Below are 25,027 nucleotides of genomic sequence, written 5' to 3' on the forward strand. Positions count from 1 at the left end.
AGTCAAAGGCAGGTGATCCCTGTTGCCCTGTCAGTCATAGTATGGATCTGCATGTCTGCAGATACCACCATAGATTCACTTCTGCCTCTGTTGTGCTCCTTACTCCTTCAGGTTTCCATTCAAATACCAAAAGATGACTTTTTCTTTTGTGGCTTGGCTAAGGAGCTGGCACAACTGAGGCAGAAAGGATATTCTTCAGTATTCTCCACATTGCTGAGTTCCAGGAAAAAAACTATTTCTATGACGTGCATTCGCATTAGAAGATTTGAGGATTGGTGCAGTGATGAAGACATCACCCCATTTAGTGGCTCAGCTCCAAAGGTCCCGATTTATCTATACATTGCTGGGGGGAGTTATACTGTTTAGTTACAAGGACTCAATTGCTGAGTATTTGTGTACTATACATATTTTGCTCGTGTTATATTTCCTATGGTTTAAGGGTGGGTATTGTACTTTTTTAAAAAAAATTCAGAAAAAAAAGTATCTAGCCTTGTCTTCAGTCCAGTTGGCAGCCCCAATATCCTTCCAGGGTCCAGCACTTGGTTGCTGGGCTTGCACACCGATACGGCTAGGATTTCAGGCCATTAAATATTTAAGGACACTTATTTAGGAGAGTGGTTCTTCCATGAGCTTTGAATCTGGTTCTTGATGCTTTGATTAAGGTACCTTTTGAGCCTCTGGACTCTGAATTCTTCTTTGGTGACCTTTCTGGCAGCTATTACTTCAGTCTACTACATCTCAGAGCTTCCTACTAGAACGTTTCCTACTAGAACGTTGTTCTGACCAGTCCCATCCTTTTTACTAAAAGGTATCGCAAATCAGGTCATTTGACAGTATTTTGATGGGAAAATTCAATCCATTATATTAGCTGGATATTCAACAGCCCCTTTTTGGTTCTTTTCAAAAGACTGTTTTGTAAGACAGGTTTTTCATCCTCCTTTGAGAGGGGGGGGGTGAGTGAGAAAAGGGTAAGTGCCTCCAAGGCTACTTTATCTACATCAGGGTGTCAAAGTCCCTCCTTGAGGGCCGCAATCCAGTCGGGTTTTCAGGATTTCCCCAATGAGTATGCATGAGATCTATTTGCATGCACTGCTTTCATTGTATGCTAATAGATCTTATGCACATTCATTGTGGAAATCCTGAAAACCCGACTGGATTGCGGCCCTCGAGGAGGGACTTTGACACTCCTGATCTACATGAAGGCCATTACCCTCTGATCTGCTTACAGGCAGGTGGTTACTTTCTAAGTTGAAAACTCATTACCAGGTTAAAGGCCTCCTCTGGGGTACAGCTTTTTGCAAAACAGTGACAGTCTCTTCATTCCTTTGTCAAACATGAGCATCTGATGTACAGGGAAGGCAGATGGCAAATTTCTATGCCTTCATCTGGTTCAAGTGTTATCAGTTTCCTGCCCTTGTTAAGTATAGTTTGGTACTTACCACTTGTGAGGAATGGTCTAGAAATGAATATACAAGGAAAGGTGAAGTTATCTACAGGCCATTCCTGAACCCACCCTCTGAAGAGATCTTAACTTTGTAGGTCCTGTTCGGAACAGCAGGAGTATTTCAAGCAAGATTAACACTTTACTATAGCCATCTTAAAAAACAAAAAGCAAAATAAAAACCCACAAAAAACTGTTCAGCTCAGATGTGATCCTTAGCAATTGGCAAAGCTTTATGGTTCAATTGTATTGTGGTTGTTCCCTTTACCCTCTGGGTTGTTGTGGGAGTCTTTTGTTCTGTTGATATACTGACAGGTTTAGGTAGCTCAGAGCTGGATTCTCAAAAAACCCAACACACAATTTACTGTGCCTTTTAACAATGGTTGCTAAACCGACTCCAGCCAATTTAACATGGCAATATTTTACTGTGCGATTATCAGAAAGGCTTACTGTGGTCTTTTCTGAGCTACCTAGCAGTCTGACTGCCATGCAAGTTTACGAGGTCAAATATTAATATAGTAGTAAAATGGACTCAATATTTCAATGAGCATTACAGGCGATTCTTCAAGTGTAGTGCTGGCTTTTGACAACTAAAAAATTACAAGCTGGTCTGGAGGTGCCGGTACTGTGAAAAGCATGTCTCAAGTGTGTTTCTGGCTTTGGCTCATGAATTTTTTTTTTTTAAACCCACCACCATTCACAAATTATAGTACAAGTTGTTTTGGGTTGGGGTTGGTTTTTTTTGGGAGGGGGGTAATCTCAAAAGCATGCATCTTGGGCATATGTACTAAAGGCTCATCTTATGAACACTTGTTGAAAGCTGATGCTTGAACCTCCCCTCCCTTCCATCCAGTAGCGCTGGCACGCCTATGATTGATGCAACAGCCACATGACAGCACACTTATGATGTGTGCATATATTGTGCTCCAATAAGTCATGCCCACAATATGCGTGCCTCAGGTGTAGCTTTTTCCTAGCACATGAACATTTATGCCTCTTTCCATGGACTATTCTGCGCATGTACCAATTGTTATCACCAGCGACTCATCTCGTGTAAATTAGGCAACCTTCCCTGAACCTCTGCAAGCCTCATTTGCATGCACAATTCTTTGGGAATGACTAGTCTTTGAAATAGTTACATTTATAGCTGCGACAGCGGCCCGTCAGATGTTACTGGCAATATTAGAGAATCTGGCCCTCAGTCTCATCTGCAAGTGGGACATAACACCAACTTGTGGGGAATGGTCTGGAGATATTCAAGGAAAAGTGAAATTAGACTTGCCTGCTAATTCTCTCATGCATTGAGAATTCCACCTAAGAGCAGAAAAGGAGAGACTGTACAACTTTCACATGAACACCTGAGTGCAGTACAGATAATACCAATTCAGATTAGAGAAGATGCCCATCTAGGCCAGCTAAGAGTAAGCTGATAGATCAGTCATACCAGCCAAAGAGGACATTACCACACTTACTTACCTAACCCCAAAGATGAGGCATACTGCTGATTAAGCAGAGAGCTGGCTGCAAGCTGGCTATAAGATGGCATACCCCTAAAGGGATTATATGGCAGAGATGGCTGCAAGGAGGCAGCAGCTGTGCCAAGAGAGGACTGCAGAAGAAAAGAAATTGTATAATAAAAGCAAAAAATAGGTTAACCTTTCCAAAAAAAACAAAGACTAGGGGCACACAATGAAACTACTAAGCGATAACTTAGAACAAATCTAATATTTCTTCACCTACCCACACTTTTACGCCACTGAAGAGGTTTCTACCGCAGTCCAGAGTGCTAAACAATCTGATGCTGCCCTAATGCTTACAGGAATTCTATGAGTGTTGGAGCATTTAGCACTCCAGGCTACAGTAGAAACCTCTACAGGGGCTTAGTTTAAAAAAAAAAAAAAGTAATGCGTAACAAACTAAAATTTGTTACCAGAGAATGTGATAAAAGCAGTTAGATTAGCAAGGTTTAAGATGGTTTCTGACTTGGGGGGGTGGTGCGACATCAACTGCTTAATCCTAGGATAAGAAGCATAAAATCTATTTTACTCTTGGGAACTTGCTAGGTAATTGTGGCCTTGATTTGCCACTTAAGGATACTGGGCTCGATGGACCTTCGGTCTGTCCTAGTATGGACATGTTATTTTGTTAACAGGTTGATAAGTTATGTTAACCAAGTACATAAGTGACATTCATCCCCTCACTGTCCTTCACTAGATTAACAGCCTTAGACATTACCTATCACAATTTTGTATTTTGCTTTTGTAATTATATACTCTTCCTTCTCTATTACATATTAAAGTGCACTAGCCATATAACCTTTTCTATTTTGAAAAACCACTCAATATGGCTTGGACACCCCCCCAACCCCCCCCCCCCCCCCACAAAAACCCAGACGGCTAGTAACAAAAAGCTACCCAATAATTGTAGAGCAAAGTTCTCAAACTGTACAGAGATGTTTTACAGATAAGTTCTTAGCCAGAGATTCTTCACTCTAACTGCCTCTTGCACTTACTTACCTGGACAATAGCAGGATCCTGTGGCAGTGCATGCTGGGCCTTTGGAGGCTCACATACTGTGATATCCTTGATATCACTGCCTCGGAAGATAATATATTCATAGATTTCTTCCCTGGGAGGAGCAGGTCTGTCTGTTGGTCTGTCTTCAGTACCGAAGGACCTGACTAATCTCAGGAAAAATAATGTGGTGTTAAAATACAAATATATAGTATCTACTACCTAACAGTATTAAAAAAGTTAAGTAAAAACCTTACAGTGCATATGATCACTAAAAGTTATAGGTTCTAGAGCAGAGAATGAGAGACCGAGAGCAGAATATCCCATTCACCAGTACAGGGATCAGCAACCTTTTAAAGCAGTCATTTTATCCTAAAATGTTTGACCCAAAATTTATAAAAGAGCTGCAATGGGTAGAAAAGGGGGTTTGAGATAAATGCATATATACCCATACTGCATTACACATTTTAAACACACAAAACTTCAAGTACTTACAGAAAAACAAACAATTTAATGAGACTTGACACTTTCCTCACAGCGTGGTCTCATGTCCATTTCTCCCTCTCTTCCCTCCCATGCACCATCTCCCCTTCTCCTCCACACCTATATCCACATCACTCCGTCCCCTCCACCTTTATGTCCATTTCTCCCTCTCACCACTCATCCCCTCCTGCAACATAATTCCTTCCCCCAATGTACTCAAATATGCTCTTTGCTTCAAGGGGTCAGTGGCGATTCCTACAGCTGCCTGCCACTAACCTGGAAGCTTCTCCTCCGTCACATCCTGCCCAGGCAGAAACAGAAGTTCTGATAAGAGGACAGGATGCAGCAGAGGAGAGGCTTCCAGGTTAATGGAAGGCAGCTGTAGGAATCACTGCCACTAACCCATTGAAGCAAGAGAAGAGCTGCAGCCAAGTGATCAAAGAGCTGCATGTGGCTCGCGAGCCACAGGTTGCCAACTCCTGCACTAGTACATCCTCCCACAAGGAGGACCAATGGAGTAAGAGGTACTAGGCTTTGCACACAGTATATCTTGGCTTTTATGCACAATATCATTTGGCCTATGTCAAAATTAGGGCTGCATTTCAACTAAAAAATGTTGAATCTCACAATTAAAAAGTTATTTCCCACTGTAGCTCCTTATGACTCTGGACAACCCTCCACTGCCCCAGGTACAAAATAAGTACCAGTATATAATATGCACATTGCTTTTATTGTAAACACAGAAAGGATATCAAATCTCTCTTCCCTTCCTAAAAGAGCAGATACTCCCTCTGGCCAGTCCTACCTACCCGATATCTCTAGTGTCTGCATAGGTGGAATGGGGAAGCTTCAAATCAGGCTGTAAGCAGCATAATGTGAAATGCTGCTGCCAGGAACCCAACAGAAGACCACCTTTTAAGGTAGACCAGCAGGAGAAGGTGATGCTATATCACGCTGAGACAGGGGTTGGGAGTGGAAAACAGGAAGAAACAGGAGAGGCCGTAGCAATTTTTTTATTGCGATTAATGCTTTGAGCTCAACCGCAATTAACTGGCAATTCTGGTATTTAAATGTGCTTGTGTGTGTTCAAAAACTCAAAGTTAATGAAGCTATCAGCTATTCAACATAAACGCAAAGTTAAGACTAAAAGGCTGAAGGTTCGATGCAGAAAGTAGTGTGAAGTTTGCAAGTACTTTATGGGAATGCAGCACAGAAATGTTTCCTACTGACACTGCATGAAAAAGCACTTACAACACCAGAGCACAGCATATTAAGATGAATATTAAATGAAACTATTCAATTTCGATACAGGAAGTATACAGAAGATCAAGGATGAGCACAAAGCAAAAGTATTGTCACTAGAGAATGACAAGGGGACAAATTTGTCCCCATCCCCACAAGTTTTGTTGCGACCCTATCCTATAAGCTCTGCCTTAACCGTACAAGCCTCGAACACTTATGATTTTAAAAAGTGTTTGAGGCTTGTGCGGCTGGACAGAGCTTACAGGAATGGGGCAGGGATATGAAGAGAACTCATGGGGATGGAATGGGACAATGAGCTCCCGTGGGGATGGGGAAAAATTTGTTCCCATTTCATTCTCTAATTGGCACCACCTCAGAGACGGCATAAGTTTACTTCTGTATGTCCTTCAGGATTTAATGCCCAGTTTTTTTTTTAAACTTCTTGACCCTCGAGATAATTCCCCCAATACCCACCCCCAAAACAAATTCTTGGCTTTTCAGACGATCCCAACCACCTAGAAGACAGTGGAAAGCCAATCAGAAAGAAATAACAAACCAAGTGGGGAGCAAATCAGTGAAGCAGGCTGCGGTTGGAATACCAGTGGAGCCAGAAGCAGAAGAAGCTGATTTTATTGAAGAACTAATAGCCTGTGTTTCAGCAAATGCACGTGTCAGGGGTCAAAATAGACAAGTCAAAACAAAAAAACCACCAACAGGTCTGCAGTAGAAGTCAAGCAACAGGAAACAAAAGATAAACTGCAGAACAGATGTACAAAGCACAGGAACTTTGAGGTTCTCATTTACATCTGTTCTGCAGTTTTTCCTTGTTTCCAGGGTCAAAATTGTACATACCGTGCTGCCCCAAAAATAAGGTCTTAAATTCATTTGGGACCAAAAAAAGGCACTAGGTCTTATTTTCAGGTACAGCATATTTTCTTCATGTACATGATCATCTCTCCCTTCCTCTCCTTCACCCCAATTCTTCCTCTCTTTTCCTCCCATATGTGCAACATCTTTCCTCCCCTCACCCATCCCCTTGTGCGTTCCCTCTGCAGCATCTTTCTATCCTTCCTAGTCCCCTGTGCAGCAGAACCCTTGCTCAGCTTCTATCCTTCTCTCCCTTGTGCAGCAGAACCCTTTGCCCAGCTTCCATCCTTTCCTCCCATCCCTCATGCAACAGAACCCTTGAGCAACTGCTGCCACGCAGCCAAACCCCCACTGACCCTCTCTCTTTCCCTCCCAACCGATCCCTGCTGACTGCAACCATAAATACCTTCAGGCAGAGGAGTGTTGGGCCAGCAGCACTCACAGGCTGCTTTGTGGCCTTGTTGCTGGGGCCTTCTGTGTGCTGCATTACTGTGATGTAATCAGTACAGAGAATGGCTCAGTGAGAAGGCCATGAAGCTGCCTGTGAGTGCTGCTGGCCTGACGCTCCACTGCGTGAAGGCATTTATGGTTGTGGTCGGTGGGGATCGGTTGGGAGGTAAGGATGGGAGGTAAGGATGGAGGGTCAGCGGGGGAAGCGCGGCTGCCTACTAGGGCTTATTTTCAGGGGTAGGGCTTATTTTCGGGGTAGGTCTTATTTTCAGGGAAACACGGTAATGCTATAGAGCTTCCAACGTAAATTTGTCCATCAGAATCAAACACTCTCAGAAGGTAAATGTATGCCTCTAACCACATGTGTAGTGTATTCACTAGAACACCAAAGTAAGCAGACTGAATTTGCACTGGAAAGGAGAAATTAGGTTCTTACCTGCTAATTTACTTTCTTTTAGCTTCTCCAGACCAGTAGAGGTTAATCTTTACAAATGGGTATATATCCAATCATGACCAGCAGGTGGAGACTGAAAACAAAACTGTGGGACAGTATATACTATACTCCCTTCTCTATTTCCCTCAGTCTACCGAATAGCCAAGCAGAACCAAGAACTGGAAAACAGAAAGAAAACAATACTCCGAACAGGAGTTAACAATTAACATACCCAAGTGCTGTTGGAACATGCAGAGGAGAAATACCCGAAGGAAAATGTCCCCACAGCTCGCCAGCTGAGCCACAGCCGCTGTTCTTCAATTCTCCCCGGCTCTAGAAAAATACTAGAACCCGCAGCAAAAAACAAAAACTGCCCGCGAAACAGCCCCAACAACAACAACAGACAGGGTGGGGACCTCTACTGGTCTGGAGAAGCTAAAAGAAAGTAAATTAGCAGGTAAGAACCTAATTTCTCCTTCTTTAGCACTCTCCAGACCAGTAGAGGTTAATCTTTACAAATGGGACGTACCAAAGCAGTCCCTCTCACGGGAGGGATCCCCGAAGGGCCGATACCAGAACACGCTCACCGAACACCGCGTCCCGACGCGCCTGCACATCAACCCGATAATGTCTAACAAAGGAATGCAAGGAAGACCAAACTGCAGCCTTACAAATATCCACTGGAGGCACGAGCGACGACTCAGCCCAAGAAGCTGCCTGACCCCGAGTGGAATGAGCCTTGAGAAACTCCGGAACAGGCTTCTGTCTCAGAAGATAAGCGGAAGCAATCGTCTCCTTGATCCAGCGCGCAATAGTAGCCTTAGAAGCGCCAGCCCCCCGACGAGGACCCGCCAGAAGGACAAAGATGATCGGATTTCCGGAACTCCCGGGTCCGCTGCACATAAGAGCGGAGGACCCGACCGACATCCAACTTGCGCAGCTGCCGTTGCTCAGAAGAACCCTCCCGACCACCCAAGACCGGGAGGACCACCGATTGATTGACATGAAAAGGAGAAACTACTTTCGGCAGAAAGGAAGGAACAGGCCGCAAGACAACCCGCTCCCTAGAAAACTCCAAGAAGGGAGCCCTACAAGAGAAAGCCTGTAGCTCAGAAACACGCCTAGCGGAAGTAATGGCCACCAAAAAGACCGCCTTCAGAGTAAGGACCTTCAAAGAACAGCCATCCAACGGCTCGAAAGGCGGGCGCACCAAAACAGAGAGAACCAGATTGAGATCCCAAGAGGGAACCGAGGGCCGTAGGGGAGGCCTGAGCAACTTGGCCGCCCGCAAAAAGCGAATCACATCAGGAATGGCCGACAAACGCTGACCTGTCACCAACCCTCGAAAAGCCGACAGGGCCGCAAGTTGAACCCGGAGAGAAGACCAAGCCAGGCCTCTATCCAGGCCATCCTGCAAGAACTCTAGAATGTTAGGCAGGGAAGCGCGAAAAGAGACCACTCCCCGCGCCCGGCACCACCCCTCAAAGAGACGCCAAACCCACACATAAGCCCGAGAGGTAGAAAGCCTCCGGGACCCCAAGAGTGTAGAGATCACCTTATCTGAATATCCCTTCTTACTAAGGCGACCCCTTTCAAGATCCAGACCCACCCCCTGAACCAGGTGAGGGGTCCGGAGCCACCAGCGCAGACTGCAGCGTGCCATGCCTCGCAGGGGAACCAGAACATCCAAACCGTGCCTCTGGGGAGACCACCTCCGGAGCAGAGCATACTGAAGAGGACGCATGTGAGCCCGCGCCCATCTTACCACGTCCAGGGACGCCGCCATCGACCAAGACTTGGAGGAAATCTCGCGCCCGAGGACACCGGGACGCCAAAAGCAGGCGAATCTGAGATTGCAATTTGCTCACCCGGGCCTCTGGAAGGAAGACCTTCCCCAAGGAGGTGTCGAACAGAACCCCAAGGTACTCCAGACGCTGAGCCGGGACCAACCGACTATTGGAAAGGTTGACCACCCAGCCCAGCGACCGGAGAAACTCCACCACCCGAGCCGTAACCCGGGAGCTCTCCTGCAACGACTTTGCCCGAATCAACCAGTCGTCCAGGTAGGGGTGTACCAGGATGCCCTCCGACCGCAAGGCTGCCGCGACGACCACCATCACCTTGGTGAACGTCCGGGGAGCCGTGGCCAGACCAAAGGGAAGCGCACAGAACTGATAGTGCTGACCCAAGATCGCAAAGCGAAGGAAGTGCTGATGAGAGGCCCGAATGGGAACATGCAAGTAGGCCTCCGTCAGATCGAGAGAAGTGAGAAACTCCCCCGGCTGAACCGCCAGAATGACCGACCGCAGAGTTTCCATGCGGAAAGAGGGAATCTTGAGAGCCCTGTTGACCCCTTTCAAATCCAGGATGGGCCGAAAGGTCCCCTCCTTCTTGGGCACCACAAAGTAAATGGAGTACCTGCCGGTGCCCCACTCCGGAGGGGGCACTGGAACAACTGCCTTGAGATCTAGCAAGCGCTGAAGGGTCTGGCGAAAAGCCTGCGTCTTCCAAGGAGTCCGACATGGAGAGGCGAGGAAAAGGTCCGGCAGAGAGCGGGCGAACTCCAGGGCATAACCGTCCCGCACCACCTCCAGGACCCACTGATCGGACGTGATCTCGGCCCATTTGGGGAAAAATTTGCGCAGCCGGGCCCCCACCGGAACCAAAGGGGGTGCCGGCAAGGAGTCATTGTGCAGGACGGGAAGCGGGGGAACCGGCGGAGGGATTCCCTGCCCCCCCGATGGGCCCCCCGAAAGGGCTGCATGTGCTGGAAGAACCGACCCCGGGAAAACCCTGGAGCCGGAAAAGAAGCAGCCCCACGCCCAGGGCGATACTTGCGAAACTACCGCAAACGCCCCCGGGCAGCGCCACCCCGAGACGCAGGGCGGGCACGGTCCTCAGGCAGACGGGGCACCTTTGAGTCCGTCAGAGACTGAATCAACTTATCCAATTCCTCCCTAAACAAAAAGGACCCCCGAAAGGGAAATTTAGTAAGCTTAGCTTTGGACGCAGCATCCGCCACCCAAGCGCGCAGCCACAAAATACGCCGCGCGGCCACGCCAAAGGCCATAGACTTAGCCGAGATCCGCACCAAGTCATAAAGAGCATCTGAGAGGAACGAGGCAGCCATCTCAATCTTCGCCACCTCCTGATCCACCAGAGACCAGTCATCAGACTCCCGATCCAGGACATGCTCAGCCCACCGAAACACGGCTCGAGCGACCAGCCCCCCACAAATAGCCGCCTGGACCCCAAAAGCAGAGACCTGAAAATTTTGCTTAAGGATGTTCTCTAACTTGCGCTCCTCAGAGTCCCGCAAGGCAGAACCGCCCTCAACAGGCACGGTATGCCGCTTAGAAATCGCCGAGACCACCGCGTCTACGACTGGCGATGCTAAAGTAGCCCGATCCCCCTCTGGGATGGGATACAAACGAGCCATGCTGCGCGCCAAACGAAACGGCGTCTCCGGCGTTTTTCACTGTTCCAGTATAATATCCCGAATATCCTGATGCATAGGAAAAGAGCGGGAAACGGAACGGATCCCCCGTAGCAGAGGATCCCCCACACGCGGAGTCTCCGGCGGCACATCCTCAAAACACAACACCGAAGAAACCTGTTGAATCAGGTCCGGCAGCTCATCTCTCTGAAAAAGGCGCACCACTGACGCCTCTTCGCCGGAGGACGGGAAACCCGACAACCCGCCGCCAGCGGCCGTCCCCTCGAGAGGGTCCTGGAAATCCTCAGAAAGATCCAGGTCCTCATCCAGACCGACACGCTCCTCCGACCATAAATCCTCGTCCCACGACACCCGCTGACGCTTGGACAAGGGAGGAGGAGGAGGGGACGCCACAACAGACGAAAGAGGCAAAGCCGCAGGGAGCGCGGAGGAAACCCCACTCCCCGAAACCCCCTGAGCGCAACCGGGACCCCCAGCCGCCTGAAAATAGGCTCTGCACAAGGAAAAAAGAAATCAGGAGAAAAACCCCCCCGAGGGTCCCAAGGGACTCCCTGCCACAGCAGGGGACCCAGCAGAAACCTGCCCCTGTTTTTCCAATACAGGGGGAAGGTCACCTAAGGTGGAAGACAAAATGGAGGGGCCAGACTGAGAAGATGGCGACTTTCCCGCCAAAAAAGCTTCCTCCATAGCCTGTAGCGGCTGAGAAACCTGAACAGTCCCAGCCGCTAAAACAGGCAAGCCGGCATCAGCTGTCAAAACATCAGCTGAAAGGGAATCCCCAACAACCCGACCGTCGGCGGCTCGGGGAATCCCTCCGTGGGCGGTTGGGGAAGACCGGGCTTCCCCACTGCTCCCAGCCGACTCGCGAGGCACCATCGGCGGGGAGCTCTGGGCGCCTGCAGCCGCTGGAGCTCCTCCACCGCACCGGCCTGAACACCGCTTGCACAGGCCGGCCGCGAGTGCCTCGCACCTGGAGCACAATGAGCACTTTTTCCCTTTAGAAGTGCTCATTGCTCCATACGCAACCTAGCTATAAAAAAGTGCCGGTTAGATGAAAAAATACAGTAATTTACAGTTTTCTTAAAGGGAAACAACCCTCCAGACCAGCACTACCTCAGGATTTTTTTTTTTTTTTCACAGAACAGACTCCACAGGCTCTCGAAGCAATATGCCTTGCTTGATTTAGGGGGCAAGGCTTACTGCTGAGGCTCCTCTAAAAAAATGTGGGGAGGTGGAGGAAGTGGGGGAGGGACCCCGCTCGAGACCCGCCGGGTTTGACACCCCCGAGGTCGGACGAACCCCCAAACAGGGCCCGCCCAAGCTCCGTCCGGCCAAAAACAGGGACTATAAACCCCCTAAACAAATTCCAACAGCCCTACCAAGGGAGATGGGTACAGATCACATCAACATCTGCTGGAGACTGAAATAAGACTGAGGGAAATAGAGAAGGGAGTATAGTATATACTGTCCCACAGTTTTGTTTTCAGTCTCCACCTGCTGGTCATGATTGGATATATACCCATTTGTAAAGATTAACCTCTACTGGTCTGGAGAGTGCTAAGGAATACTGTATTGTTGCGACAACTTTGACCTCCTGACCTAAGCACTTGCCAAACAGACTGTCAGGTTCTTCAATAAAATCAGCTTCCTTCCATTCCACCTCTGCTGTGTTCTAAGGCCTACTTCAAATTTGTTCCACCTTTAGAAGGTGGCAAACTAGCAGAAGCGGACATAATGCCTTGCAAAATATAAGAACATAAGCAATGCCTCTGCTGGGTCGGACCTGAGGTCCATCGCGCCCAGCAGTCCGCTCACGCGGCGGCCCAACAGGTCCAGGACCTGTGTAGTAATCCTCTATCTATACCCTTCTATCCCCTTTTCCAGCAGAAAATTGTCCAATCCTTTCTTAAACCCCAAAACTGTACTCTGCCCTATAACGTCCTCTGGAAGAGCATTCCAGGTGTCCACCATACGTTGGGTAAAGAAGAACTTCCTAGCATTCGTTCTGAATCTGTCCCCTTTCAACTTTTCCGAATGCCCTCTTTTTTTATTTTCTGAAAGTTTGAAGAATCTGTCCCTCTCTACTCTCTCTATGCCCTTCATGATCTTGTAAGTCTCTATCATATCCCCTCTAAGTCTCCTCTTCTCCAGGGAAAAGAGACCCAGGTTCTCTAATCTCTCAGCGTATGAGAGGCTTTCCATCCCCTTAATCAGTCGTGTCGCTCTCCTCTGAACTCTCTCGAGTAACGCCATACCCTTTTTAAGGTACGGCGACCAGTACTGGACGCAGTATTCAAGATGCGGACACACCATTGCCCGGTACAGCGGCAGGATAACTTCTTTCGTTCTGGTTGTAATAACTTTCTTGATTATACCTAGCATTCTATTCGCTCTCTTAGCGGCCGCTGCGCACTGTGCCGTCGGCTTCATTGTCATGTCCACCATTACCCCCAAGTCCCTCTCTTGGGTACTCTGTCAATAACATCCCTCCCATCATATAATTGTACCTCGGGTTTCTGTTTCCCACATGCAAAAAAACTTTACACTTCAACATTGAACTTCATCTGCCATCTCTCAGCCCATTCCCCTAGTTTGTCCAAGTCCCTTTGCAATTCTTCGCATTCCTCCTTCGTCCGAGCTCCATTAAATAGTTTGGTGTCGTCCGCAAATTTTATTATCTCACACTTCGTTCCTGTTTCTAGATCATTTATGAATATATTAAAAAGCAGCGGCCCGAGCACCGAGCCCTGCGGAACACCACTCGTGACCTTCCTCCAGTCCGAGTAGTGGCCCTTCACTCCTACCCTCTGTTTCCTACCTTCTAACCAGTTTCTGATCCATCTATGCACATCTCCGTCCACCCCATGGTTCTTCAGTTTCCGGAGTAGATGTTCATGAGGCACCTTGTCAAAGGCTTTCTGGAAATCTAGGTATATGATGTCTATTGGGTCTCCTCTGTCCATCTGTTTGTTAATTCCCTCGAAGAAGTGCAATAAGTTAGTCAGGCACGATCTTCCCCTGCAGAAACCATGTTGGCTGGTTATCAGAAGTTCATTTTTTTCAAAATGTTCATCGATGTTTTCTTTTATCAGTGCTTCCGCCATTTTCCCCGGAACCGAGGTCAGACTCACCGGTCTATAGTTTCCCGGGTCACCTCTTGATCCCTTTTTAAAGATGGGCGTAACGTTGGCTATCTTCCAATCCTCCGGGATCACACCTGTTTTCAGAGATAGGTTGCAAATTTGCTGTAGTAGCTCCGCTATTTCCTCCTTTAATTCCTTCAGAACCCTTGGATGGATTCCATCCGGACCTGGGGATTTGTCAGTTTTTAGTTTTTCTATCTGCCTGCGCACATCATCGAGGCTCACTTCCATGGATGTTAACTTTTGTGCTTGATTTCCATTGAAGATTTGTTCGGGTTCCGGTATGTTGGTTGTGTCTTTACTTGTAAATACAGACGAAAAGAACATGTTAAGTCTTTTCGCGACCTCTTTCTCTTCCTTCACTGCTCCCTTCCGGTCTCCGTCGTCCAGCGGTCCCACCTCCTCCCTAGCCAGCTGTTTCCCTTTAACATATCTAAAGAACGATTTAAAATTTTGTGCTTCCCTGGCTAGTCTCTCTTCATACTCTCTTTTGGCTTTTCGAACCACACGGTGACATTCTTTTGATACTTCCTGTGCTCTTTCCAGTTTCCCTCAGATTTGTCCTTTTTCCATTTTCTGAATGAATTTTTCTTATTGCCTATCGCTTCCCTCACTATTTTAGTTATCCACGCCGGGTCTTTTGTTCGACTCTTGTTGCACCCTTTTCTGAATCTGGGGATATACAGATTTTGCGCTTCGTTCACCATGTCCTTGAAAAAGGACCAGGCATGTTCCACCGTCTGCCATTTTTTTGGAAGTGTTCCTAAGTGGGGAGAAAAAGTGAAGGCGTGATCTCTTAAAATATTATAAAAAAGAGATATCGCCTTGCCTTTTAGTAGAGACAGTACAGACCAATGACAAAATAGTATGGATGGAATAGTATGAAACACTGGGAAACTATACTCACTACTCCGCTTTCTGACATTGATTGGGAACTTTTCTGGTCTTCAACAAATCGCCCACTTTTATCTTCTAGAGTCTCACAATCAATGTTCTTTATTATGTGGCATGCAGTATGGACTCCAATTCGCATGTGGAAAGCCAACTTAAAACAAGACTCTGTTTGCTGGAACTGTTTAAGGGTAGGTACACATTGCTATACTGGGTCTAGGAAAGGTACACAAACTCCAAGTAGTACTGAAAAGGTCCATGCAGCTCAAGCAGGAACAGCCCCAGGGAGGCAAGGCAAACATACTACATGGAGGGCTATGTACGTCAACGCCCATAGTCTGGGCAACAAGATCCTGGAACTTTAGACTGAAATGAGAAACGCTGACCTGGATGTGGTGGCGATAACTGAGACCTGGCTCACTGACTCCCACGGGTGGGACATGGTGATACCAGGATACAACCTTCTTCGCCAAGACAGGGAGGGCAGAATGGGAGGAGGTGTAGCAATATACACTAAGGATGATATTAAAGTCACCAGAATCACAGATATCAGGTACACAGGGGAATCCCTTTGGGTAAATTTGGCCAGGGGGAATGACAAATGCCTGTATCTTGGCATAGTATACAGACCCCCAAGGCAACAGGATGACATAGATATAGAATTAATAGGTGACATAGAGAATATCACCTTACGTGGGGATACAGTGTTATTAGGAGACTTCAATATGCCTGATTGTGGATTGGAACACACTTTCCTCTGCATCAAGCAGCAGCAGGAGACTATTGAACTCTATGAAGGGAGCTAAACTGAGGCAACTGGTATTGGAGCCAACAAGGGAACAGGCAATACTGGACCTATTGCTTACCAATGGCGAAAGTGTCACTGAGGTCTCAGTGGGAGATAAGTTGGCCTCCAGCGACCACAACATGATATGGTTCAAACTCAGGAAGGGTTTCGCCAAAACTAACACACCAACCAGGGTCCTTAGCTTCAAAAACGCCAACTTTGAGGGTATGGGGGATTTCATCCATCAAGCACTACAAAACCGAGCAGGAACAGATAACGTAGAGGAATTGTGGTCGACTCTGAAAACTACCATTCAGGAGGCGACCAATCGCTATATAAAATCAGTGAGTAAACGGCGCAGGAACAATAAGCCACAATGGTTCTCAGCGGAGATCTCGGACCTCATAAAAGAGAAGAAAAAAGCGTTCATCTCCTACAAACATACAGGATCTCAGGACTCTTGAGGTCTATTTGACTAGGGCAAGAGCTGTCAAAATAGCAGTTAGAGAGGCCAAATTCCGAATGGAGGAAACTTTAGCAAAGAACATCAAGAAGGGCGATAAATCCTTCTTCAGGTATATTAGCGACAGAAACCGCAGCACAAGCGGGATAGTACGCCTTAGGAAACCAGACGGGAACTTTGTAGAAGCAGACTCGGAAAAAGCTGAATTGTTAAACGAATACTTCTGTTCGGTCTTCACCCGCGAGGCGCCGGGTTCCGGCCCTCAGCTACAGAAAAAGGATGGCTCAGTGGACCCGTTTAGTAATTTCAAGTTTACAACAAGCAGTGTCTACTGTGAGCTGACTAAACTCAAGGTTAACAAAGCAATGGGGCCAGACAACCTACACCCCAGGGTGCTCAGGGAGTTAGGGGACGTCCTGGCGGAACCACTATCCGCTCTCTTCAATCTCTCCCTTAGTACAGGTAGAGTCCCGTTGGACTGGAAAACGGCCAACGTCATTCCACTCCACAAAAAAGGTTGCAGAACAGAGGCTGAGAACTACAGACCAGTGAGTCTCACATCTATAGTGAGCAAACTAATGGAAACCCTAATCAAACACCAATTAGATAAGATCCTGGATGAGGAGAATCTACGGGATCCCCGTCAACATGGATTTACCAAGGGGAAATCCTGCCAATCCAACTTGATCAGCTTCTTTGACTGGGTGACGGGGAAGCTTGATATTGGAGAGTCCTTGGACATTGTATACTTGGATTTCAGTAAAGCATTTGATAGTGTCCCACACCGCAGGTTGTTGTGCAAAATGAGTTCTATGGGATTAGGTGACACTTTGACAAAATGGGTTGGGGACTGGCTTGGTGGTAGGCTTCAAAGGGTGGTGGTGAACGGCACCCCCTCCGTAATGACGGCAGTGATCAGCGGGGTGCCACAGGGCTCGGTCTTAGGCCCGATCCTTTTCAATATCTTTATAAGGGACCTGGCTGAGGGGCTTCGTGGTAAAATAACGTTATTCGCCAATGACGCCAAACTGTGTAATATAACAAGCAAGAGCACAATGGTCAAAGACCTGGCAACTGAGTTTTAATGCCAAGAAATGCAAAGTCATGCACCTTGGCAGTCAAAATCCATGCGAGACTTACACCCTAAATGGCGAGATCCTAGCAAGGACGGTTGCAGAACGGGACCTAGGGGTGATCATCAGTGAAGACATGAAGACTGCCAATCAAGTGGAGCGGGCTTCATCTAAAGCTAGGCAGATCATAGGATGTATACGTAGGAGTTTCGTCAGCCGTAAGCCTGAAGTCATTATGCCGTTGTATAGATCTATGGTGAGGCCCCATCTGGAATATTGCGTGCAATTCTGGAGGCCTCATTATCGCAAGGATGTACTGAGGCTTGAGTCGGTCCAGCGAATGGCCACCCGGATGGTCTCCGGACTCAGGGATCTCCCGTACGAGGAACGGCTGGACAAATTACGGCTATACTCACTCGAGGAACGCAGAGAGAGGGGAGACATGATCGAGACGTTCAAATATCTCACGGGCCGTATCGAGGTAGAAGAAGATATCTTCTTCTTCAGGGGTCCGACGGCAACAAGAGGACATACATGGAAAATCAGGGGGGGGAAATTGCATGGCAACACCAGGAAATACTTTTTCACCGAAAGAGTGGTTGATCGCTGGAATAGACTTCCACTTCAGGTGATCGAGGCAAGCAGCGTGCCTGATTTTAAGAAGAAATGGGATCGTCACGTGGGATCTCTGCACAGAGTTAAATAGGGGAGGGTCATTAGGGTGGGCAGACTAGATGGGCCGCGGCCCTTATCTGCCGTCTTTTTCTATGTTTCTATGTTTCTAAAAGAAGTGGGAACTCTTGACCACATGCTTTTTCACTGTACGCTAGTCCGCTCCTTTTGGACTCGCATTTGGATCACCATACAATCTATTACTAACTGCTCGGAAGAGATCTTTATGGACATTGTAATCCTTCGCTCTCAACATCCCTGCTTTGCACAATCAAATTGTCCTCCTAAACTCATCGATACCATGTTTGTGACTGCTCTCATGCACATTCTGAAAAATTGGAAATCATCTTCATTATTAGACTATACTTTTTGGTGGAACTCTCTGTGTATGTATCATAGATTTGAATCCTATGCATATGAGAAAAATAATGCATCCAGAACCCCCATGAACTTGAAGCTTAACAAATCACCTTGGTCATTCCTGGATACCTATGTACGTTCTGCTCCGTAGACACTCCTGTCTTCCTTTTCCTTTCTACTTTTTCTTCCTATTCCCCTTTTTTTTTGCTGTTCTCCCTCACTTTTTTCTTATATATTCTTCACATGCAGTTCTAATAGTAGGAACCTTTCTTACTGTTATGTTCCTCTATAGTTGAATATAGATTTGTAGGTTCTTTATACAGAAAGCTTTATTTTGATCTTATGTATTTGAACTGCTTCCTGTATTTTCTAAAAATACTCAATAAAAAAATTATTGAACTAAAAAAAAAAAAAAAAGGAAGTGTTCCTAAATTTCTTCTTTACCATTCCCCTCATTGCTTCGTAGTTTCCCTTCCTGAAGTTAAAAGTTGTCGCTATGGTTCTCTTTCCTTTCAGTATTCCTAGTTCCACCTTGAACTTGATCATATTATGATCGCTGTTTCCCAACGGTCCCACTTCCTTTGCAGGTCCCCTCGGTCCATTTAGGATTAGGTCCAGAGTGGCTATTCCTCTCGTCGGTTCTCTAACAAGCTGCTCCAAGAAGCAATCTTGTACAGCCTCCAGAAATTCTGTCTCCCTAGCGCATCTTGAGCTTCCAAGACTCCAGTCTATCCCGGGGTAGTTGAAGTCTCCCATAATAACCGTGTTACCGCTTTTGCATTCTCACTTCATCTCGGCTTCCATTTCTTCGTCGATATCTCCGGTTTGTCCGGGAGGACGATAGTATAGGCCTATCTCTGCTATGTCCATTCTTGTCGATTGTATGCTTTCTTTTATGTATAGTGCTATTCCACCGCCTTTCTGTCCTGACCTGTCCTAGCGATAGAGCTTGTACCCCGGCAGTGCTGTATCCCATTTGCTTTCCTCATTCCACCATGTTTCAGAGATTCCAATGATGTCTATGTCCTCTGCAATGGCCATGGCTTCTAATTCCCCCATTTTGTTTCTTAGGCTCCTTGCATTGGTATATATGCAATTTAGCTCCTGGAATTTTGTTGCCTTCATTTCCTTTCCCTGTGCTTCGGTCTTTAGAGTCTTCTCTTTGGCTACAATCTTTCTTCCCTCCTCTTCTTGGTTAGTCGACTCCTGTAATTTGTCCCTTGTTTCTTCCCAGCCTTTTTCCCCTTAGTATCTTCACGGGATACCTTTTTCCGAATCATCGACGCCTGGTCGACTGTCGGCTTTCCCCTTCTTCTTCTGCATCTGACACTAGACACTACCAAGACAAAATCCATATTTGGCAGATTGACCCTGCACAGTGGTTTCTAGGAAATACAAATTGGTGGATTTCTTTTATCCATGATCAGAAATAGTACAACAGCATTGTGGACAGAATATGAAAAATACATAGCTCAATAGTGTAGTATAGTGGCCATGTTTCCATTCCATACCAACAATCTTTTAACCATACCCAGAGAAATAACTCAGAACTACATCTATTCAAAACTGCAACTACAAGGATGTCTGTTTTAAAAAAATATATATATATTAGTGATTACATATAAAGGCTATGCTTGATAAGGCCACATTTTGCCAAAACTGCAGAAACAAACGAAACTGGAAAGCAGAACAAAAATCAAATAGAAATATACATAACGAAAGATTAGATTCTCACCTTTGCTGATCTTTCTTGTAAATCAACACTTTATTCCAGAACTAGTAGGATGCCTCATTCTGCCTACTTTACATAGAAACATAGAAACATAGAAATAGACGGCAGATAAGGGCCACGGCCCATCTAGTCTGCCCACCTTAATGACCCACCCCTACCTTTCTCTGTGAAGAGAACCCACGTGACGATCCCATTTTGTCTTAAAATCCGGCACGCAGCTGGCCTCAATCACCTGAAGTGGAAGACCATTCCAGCGATCTACCACTCTTTCAGTGAAAAAGTATTTTCTGGTGTCACCGTGCAGCTTCCCTCCTCTGATTTTCCACGGATGCCCTCTTGTAGCCGTGGGACCTTTGAAAAAGAAGATATCTTCTTCCACCTTGATGCGGCCCGTGAGATATTTGAACGTCTCGATCATGTCTCCCCTCTCTCTGCGTTCCTCGAGTGAGTATAGCCGCAACTTATCCAGCCGTTCCTCGTATGGGAGGTCCTTGAGTCCTGAGACCATCCGGGTGGCCATTCGCTGGACCGACTCTAGTCTCAGCACATCTTTCCGGTAATGAGGCCTCCAGAATTGTACACAGTATTCCAGATGGGGTCTCACCATGGATCTATACAATGGCATAATGACTTCAGGCTTATGGTTGACGAAACCCCTACGTATACACCCTATGATTTGTCTAGCCTTAGATGAAGCCTGCTCCACTTGATTGGCAGTCTTCATGTCTTCACTGATGATCACCCCTAAGTCCCGTTCTGCTACAGTCCTTGCTAGGATCTCGCCATTAAGGGTGTAACTTCTGCATGGGTTTTGGTTGCCAAGGTGCATGACCTTGCATTTTTTGGCATTGAAACCTAGTTGCCAGATCCTAGACCAGCGCTCCAATAGAAGTAGGTCGTGCGTCATATTGTCGGACATTGAGTTTTTGATCGTTACACTCCTTTCTACTACATTGCATAGCTTGGCGTCATCTGTAAATAACGTTATTTTACCTCGAAGCCCTTCTGCTAAGTCTCTTATAAAGATATTGAACAGGATCGGGCCCAAGACCGATCCCTGCGGCACTCCACTGATCACCTCTGTCATTTCAGAGGGGGTGCCATTCACCACCACTCGCTGAAGCCTGCCTCCAAGCCAGTTCTCAACCCATTTTGTCAAAGTGTCACCCAATCCTATAGAACTCATTTTGTTCAACAGCCTGCGGTGTGGTACGCTATCGAAAGCTTTGCTGAAGTCTAAGTATACGATGTCCAGGGGCTCCCCAACATCCAGCTTCCTCGTCACCCAGTCAAAGAAGCTGATCAGGTTGGATTGGCAGGATCTCCCCATAGTAAATCCATGTTGACGGGGATCCCGTAGATTCTCCTCGTTCATGATCATATCCAATTGATGTTTGATTAGAGTTTCCATCAGCTTGCTCACTATTGATGTGAGACTCACCGGTCTATAGTTTGCAGCCTCCATTTTGCAACCTTTTTTATGGAGTGGAATGACGTTAGCAGTTTTCCAGTCCAACGGGACTATACCTGTACTAAGGGAGAGATTGAAGAGCGCGGATAGTGGTTCCGCCAAGACATCACTCAATTCCCTGAGCACCCTGGGGTGCAGGTTGTCTGGCCCCATCGCTTTGTTAACCTTGAGTTTAGACAGCTCACAGTAGACACTGCCTGGCGTAAACTCGAAGCTACTAAACGGGTCTACTGAACAATCCCTCGTCTGTAGCAGAGGGCCAGATCCCGGCTCCTCGCGGGTGAAGACCGAGCAGAAGTATTCGTTTAAAAGTTTAGCCTTTTCCGAGTCCTCTTCTACATAGTTCCCGTCTGGTTTCCTAAGGCGTACTATCCCGCCTGTGTTTCTGTTTCTGTCGCTAATATACCTGAAGAAGGATTTATCGCCCTTCTTGATGTTCTTTGCTAACGTCTCCTCGTTTCGGAATTTGGCCTCTCTAACTGCTGTTTTGACGGCTCTTGCCTTGACCAGGTAGTCTTCTCTCGAGTCCTGGTTCCCTGATTGTTTGTAAGAAATGAACGCTCTTTTCTTTTCTTTTATGAGGCCCGAGATCTCCACAGAGAACCACTGTGGCCTATTGTTCCTTCGCCGTTTACTTACTGATTTTATATATCGGTTGGTTGCCTCCTGTATGGTATTTTTCAGAGCTGACCACATTTCTTCTACGTTATCGTCTAGTACTGCTTTGATACATTGGCTACTGTACAGAATTCTGTCTTTTGCTACAGAATGAAAGATTAGGTTCTTACCTTGCTAATCTGTCTGTACTTTTGATTTGCCTGATACCTGCCTCATTTGTTGCCTCATCTGTTTTTTTCCAATCATGGATAAGAAATCCACCAATTTGCATTTCTTTTCAATGATTAGGTTCTTACCTTGCTAATTTTTCCCAATAGGAAACAGGATTCTGTACAGTAGCTGTTGCTTCCCATTAGTTGTGAATCTGCAGAAGGTGTCACTCAAATTCTGAACTTCTTTCCTCCTGCAGTGAACAGCTCCCTCTTCAGGTCGTACCAAAGCAATCAAACTCCACTGAAATAGAAGAAAAAGGAGAGGCATGGAGAACTTCCCCAGCAACAAACCATATTCGGTTTTGCTCTGTAACTCATGATAAAAGCACAATGATTAACAATTGACAATTTAACACTGAACAAAGTATTGCATATGAGTAGCTAGGAACCAACCTACTAAGTGCAACTAATAGGAGTCATACCCCACCCCTAAAAAAAGGAGAAAGGGAATAGGAGCCCTCATATCCCTAAAATATTGTCTGTTAATCTTAGATAAAAAGGAGAAAAGGTCCCAGGATGAACACTGGCAACAAATGAGGCAGGTATCAGGCAAATCAAAAGTACAGACAGATTAGCAAGGTAAGAACCTAATCTTTCATTCTGTAGCAAAAGACAGAATTCTGTACAGTAGCCAATGTATCAAAGCAGTACTAGACGAGTCTGCTCACAGTATCGAGGACCCAAAAACAGCACCCTTTCAAGCCGTCAACCTTGTAAAGTGGACACCCTACAAGTTTTGTCAAACAAAAAACAGCCTAGGACGCCACCCATGAAGCAGCCACACTTCTAGTTGAATGTGCTGCAAATGAAATAAGGGGCTGTTTACCACAGGCAATATAGGAAGATGAGATTGTCATACAGATTCATTGGGCAATTGAAGTCTTGGAAGCTGGCTTGCCTCATATCAAGTAGCTGGTCAGCACAACGGTGGTCGGAGAGCCAGAAATCATTAGTCCTCTCCAGACAGAGAAGTAGGGCTCTGAGCACATCCTACTTCAACAAAATTGTCCTGTTTTGCCGAACTTGTAGGATGAAAGGTAGGTAAACAGATTCTTGATATGGAAAGCAGAAACTACCTTTGATAAAGGAAAGAACCATCTGCAGAGAAACATCAGACTCTAAACTTGGTGGTTTCTCTACAGGAAAGAGTCTGTAGTTCAGATCCACCTTGCCAAGACAATGGCAACCAAAAACATGGTTTTAATCATAAGATCCATACAGAGCCCAAGACAGGCCCTTTGTTCCTGTCTTGAGACCTCAATGTTGTTCTGGTCTGCACAGTGGGGATTGCAATCTGAGTGGCTCTCCTCAAAAACAAACATCTGGATGAGATGCCAACAACTGTATGCATCTCTGGGCCCTAAATATGAAAATCCAGCTATCTGCACCTTGAGAGACGAAGCCACTAGGTCCTTTTCAAGGCATGCCTTTAAAAATGCTAGAATCACCAGGATTGCAGCCTTCTCAGACTCCACCCACTCCTTGGCATACCATAACTGGAAAGTATTTAGGTCTTTGCATAATCCACAAACATTGCAGGCTTCTTTGCTGTAAGGACAGTTGTAATGACAACCTCCAAATAACCCTCCTGAATTAGGGCTGTGCGCTCAAAGAACCATGCTGTAAAACCAAAGAACTCTGGATTCTCCATGGGAACTGGGCCTTGATTGAGGAGTACCGGATAAACCAGCCTCTTTTGCAGAGAAAATCTGAGAAAATCTGCCTCTTTTGCAGAGGCACCAGACCTGCATTAGAGAATGAAAAAAATATGTCCCCACGAACCATCTGTTCCCATCCACACAAGCCTCGAATAGTTTTATACTAAACTTATTTTATTAAAAAGTATAAAAAGAAACAATATTCTGTACAATTGTCATTTTATAAACCAAAGTTCTGGCTGCTGAACTAGAGCAAGATCTTCAGTTGGCAGGGCTTTGTTTATAAATGTTTATCAACAACTAATATACTACTTTATCCTAAAGCAAAAAAAAAAAAAAATATTCTACCTTTGTCTGGTTTCTGCTTTCCTCATCTTCTCGTTCTATTCCTTCCTTCCACTGTCTGCCTTTTCCATATGGCATCTGCTCTGATACTGTGCCTCTCCCTTCCAACTCTCCCTACCCCCCCCCCCATCCCAATTGGTCTGGCACCCATCTTCTTCCCTCGGCTCCACCCATAGTCTGGCATCTGTCTTCCCTTCTATCTCCCAGGTGGTTATCAGCATCTCTCTCCTTTCCTCCCCTCAGATCTGGTATCTTGTCTCCCCAATCCTGCAAGTGCTCCTCTCACCCCTCCCCCTTCTCTCTCCACTTCCCTTCAGTGCCCTTGTGCAGTCCAGCAGCCCCCTCCCTCCTGATCGCCATGGTCCAGGCATCTCCCTCCCTCCTGATTGACTTCCTGGCAATTTTTCATCATCTCAGAGCGCCTGAGTCTTTTTCTCAAGTCGCGTGTGGCTGCCTGAAACTTCTCCTCTGACAAACTTCCTGTTTCCAGTTGCATCAGAGGAGAAAGTTTCAGGCAGAGGAGAAAGTTTCAGGCAGCTAGCTGCACGCGACTTGCACCAGACTACAAGCAGGCTCTGGGCAAGATTTTATCCCAAAGTCATGGACCCAGGCTGGCTTCCCAGCCCTAGAATACCTGGAGGAGGCAAAGTCTGAAGCTCCTGACCCCTCCCCCAGTGTGCTACAGCATGCGGTGCATAGTCGCTGATCCGGCTGGG

At 46.6% G+C, this 25,027-nt stretch overlaps 1 protein-coding gene across 3 annotated transcripts in view; it reads right to left on the minus strand.

The window, feature by feature from the left end:
- Window positions 1-25,027, minus strand: part of LSM14B (LSM family member 14B) — a 108,960-nt gene that overhangs the window by 68,934 nt on the left and 14,999 nt on the right. For all 3 annotated transcript variants that reach the window (XM_033962787.1, XM_033962786.1, XM_033962785.1), the window contains exons 2-3: window positions 3,958-4,121; window positions 2,918-3,050 (exon numbers count right to left, since the gene is read on the minus strand). In XM_033962787.1, coding sequence (XP_033818678.1) covers window positions 2,918-3,050; window positions 3,958-4,121 — 297 coding nt within the window. The remainder of the gene's footprint in view (window positions 1-2,917; window positions 3,051-3,957; window positions 4,122-25,027) is intronic.

Source organism: Geotrypetes seraphini, chromosome 11 (genome assembly GCF_902459505.1).
Source record: "Geotrypetes seraphini chromosome 11, aGeoSer1.1, whole genome shotgun sequence".
NCBI lineage: Eukaryota > Metazoa > Chordata > Amphibia > Gymnophiona > Dermophiidae > Geotrypetes > Geotrypetes seraphini.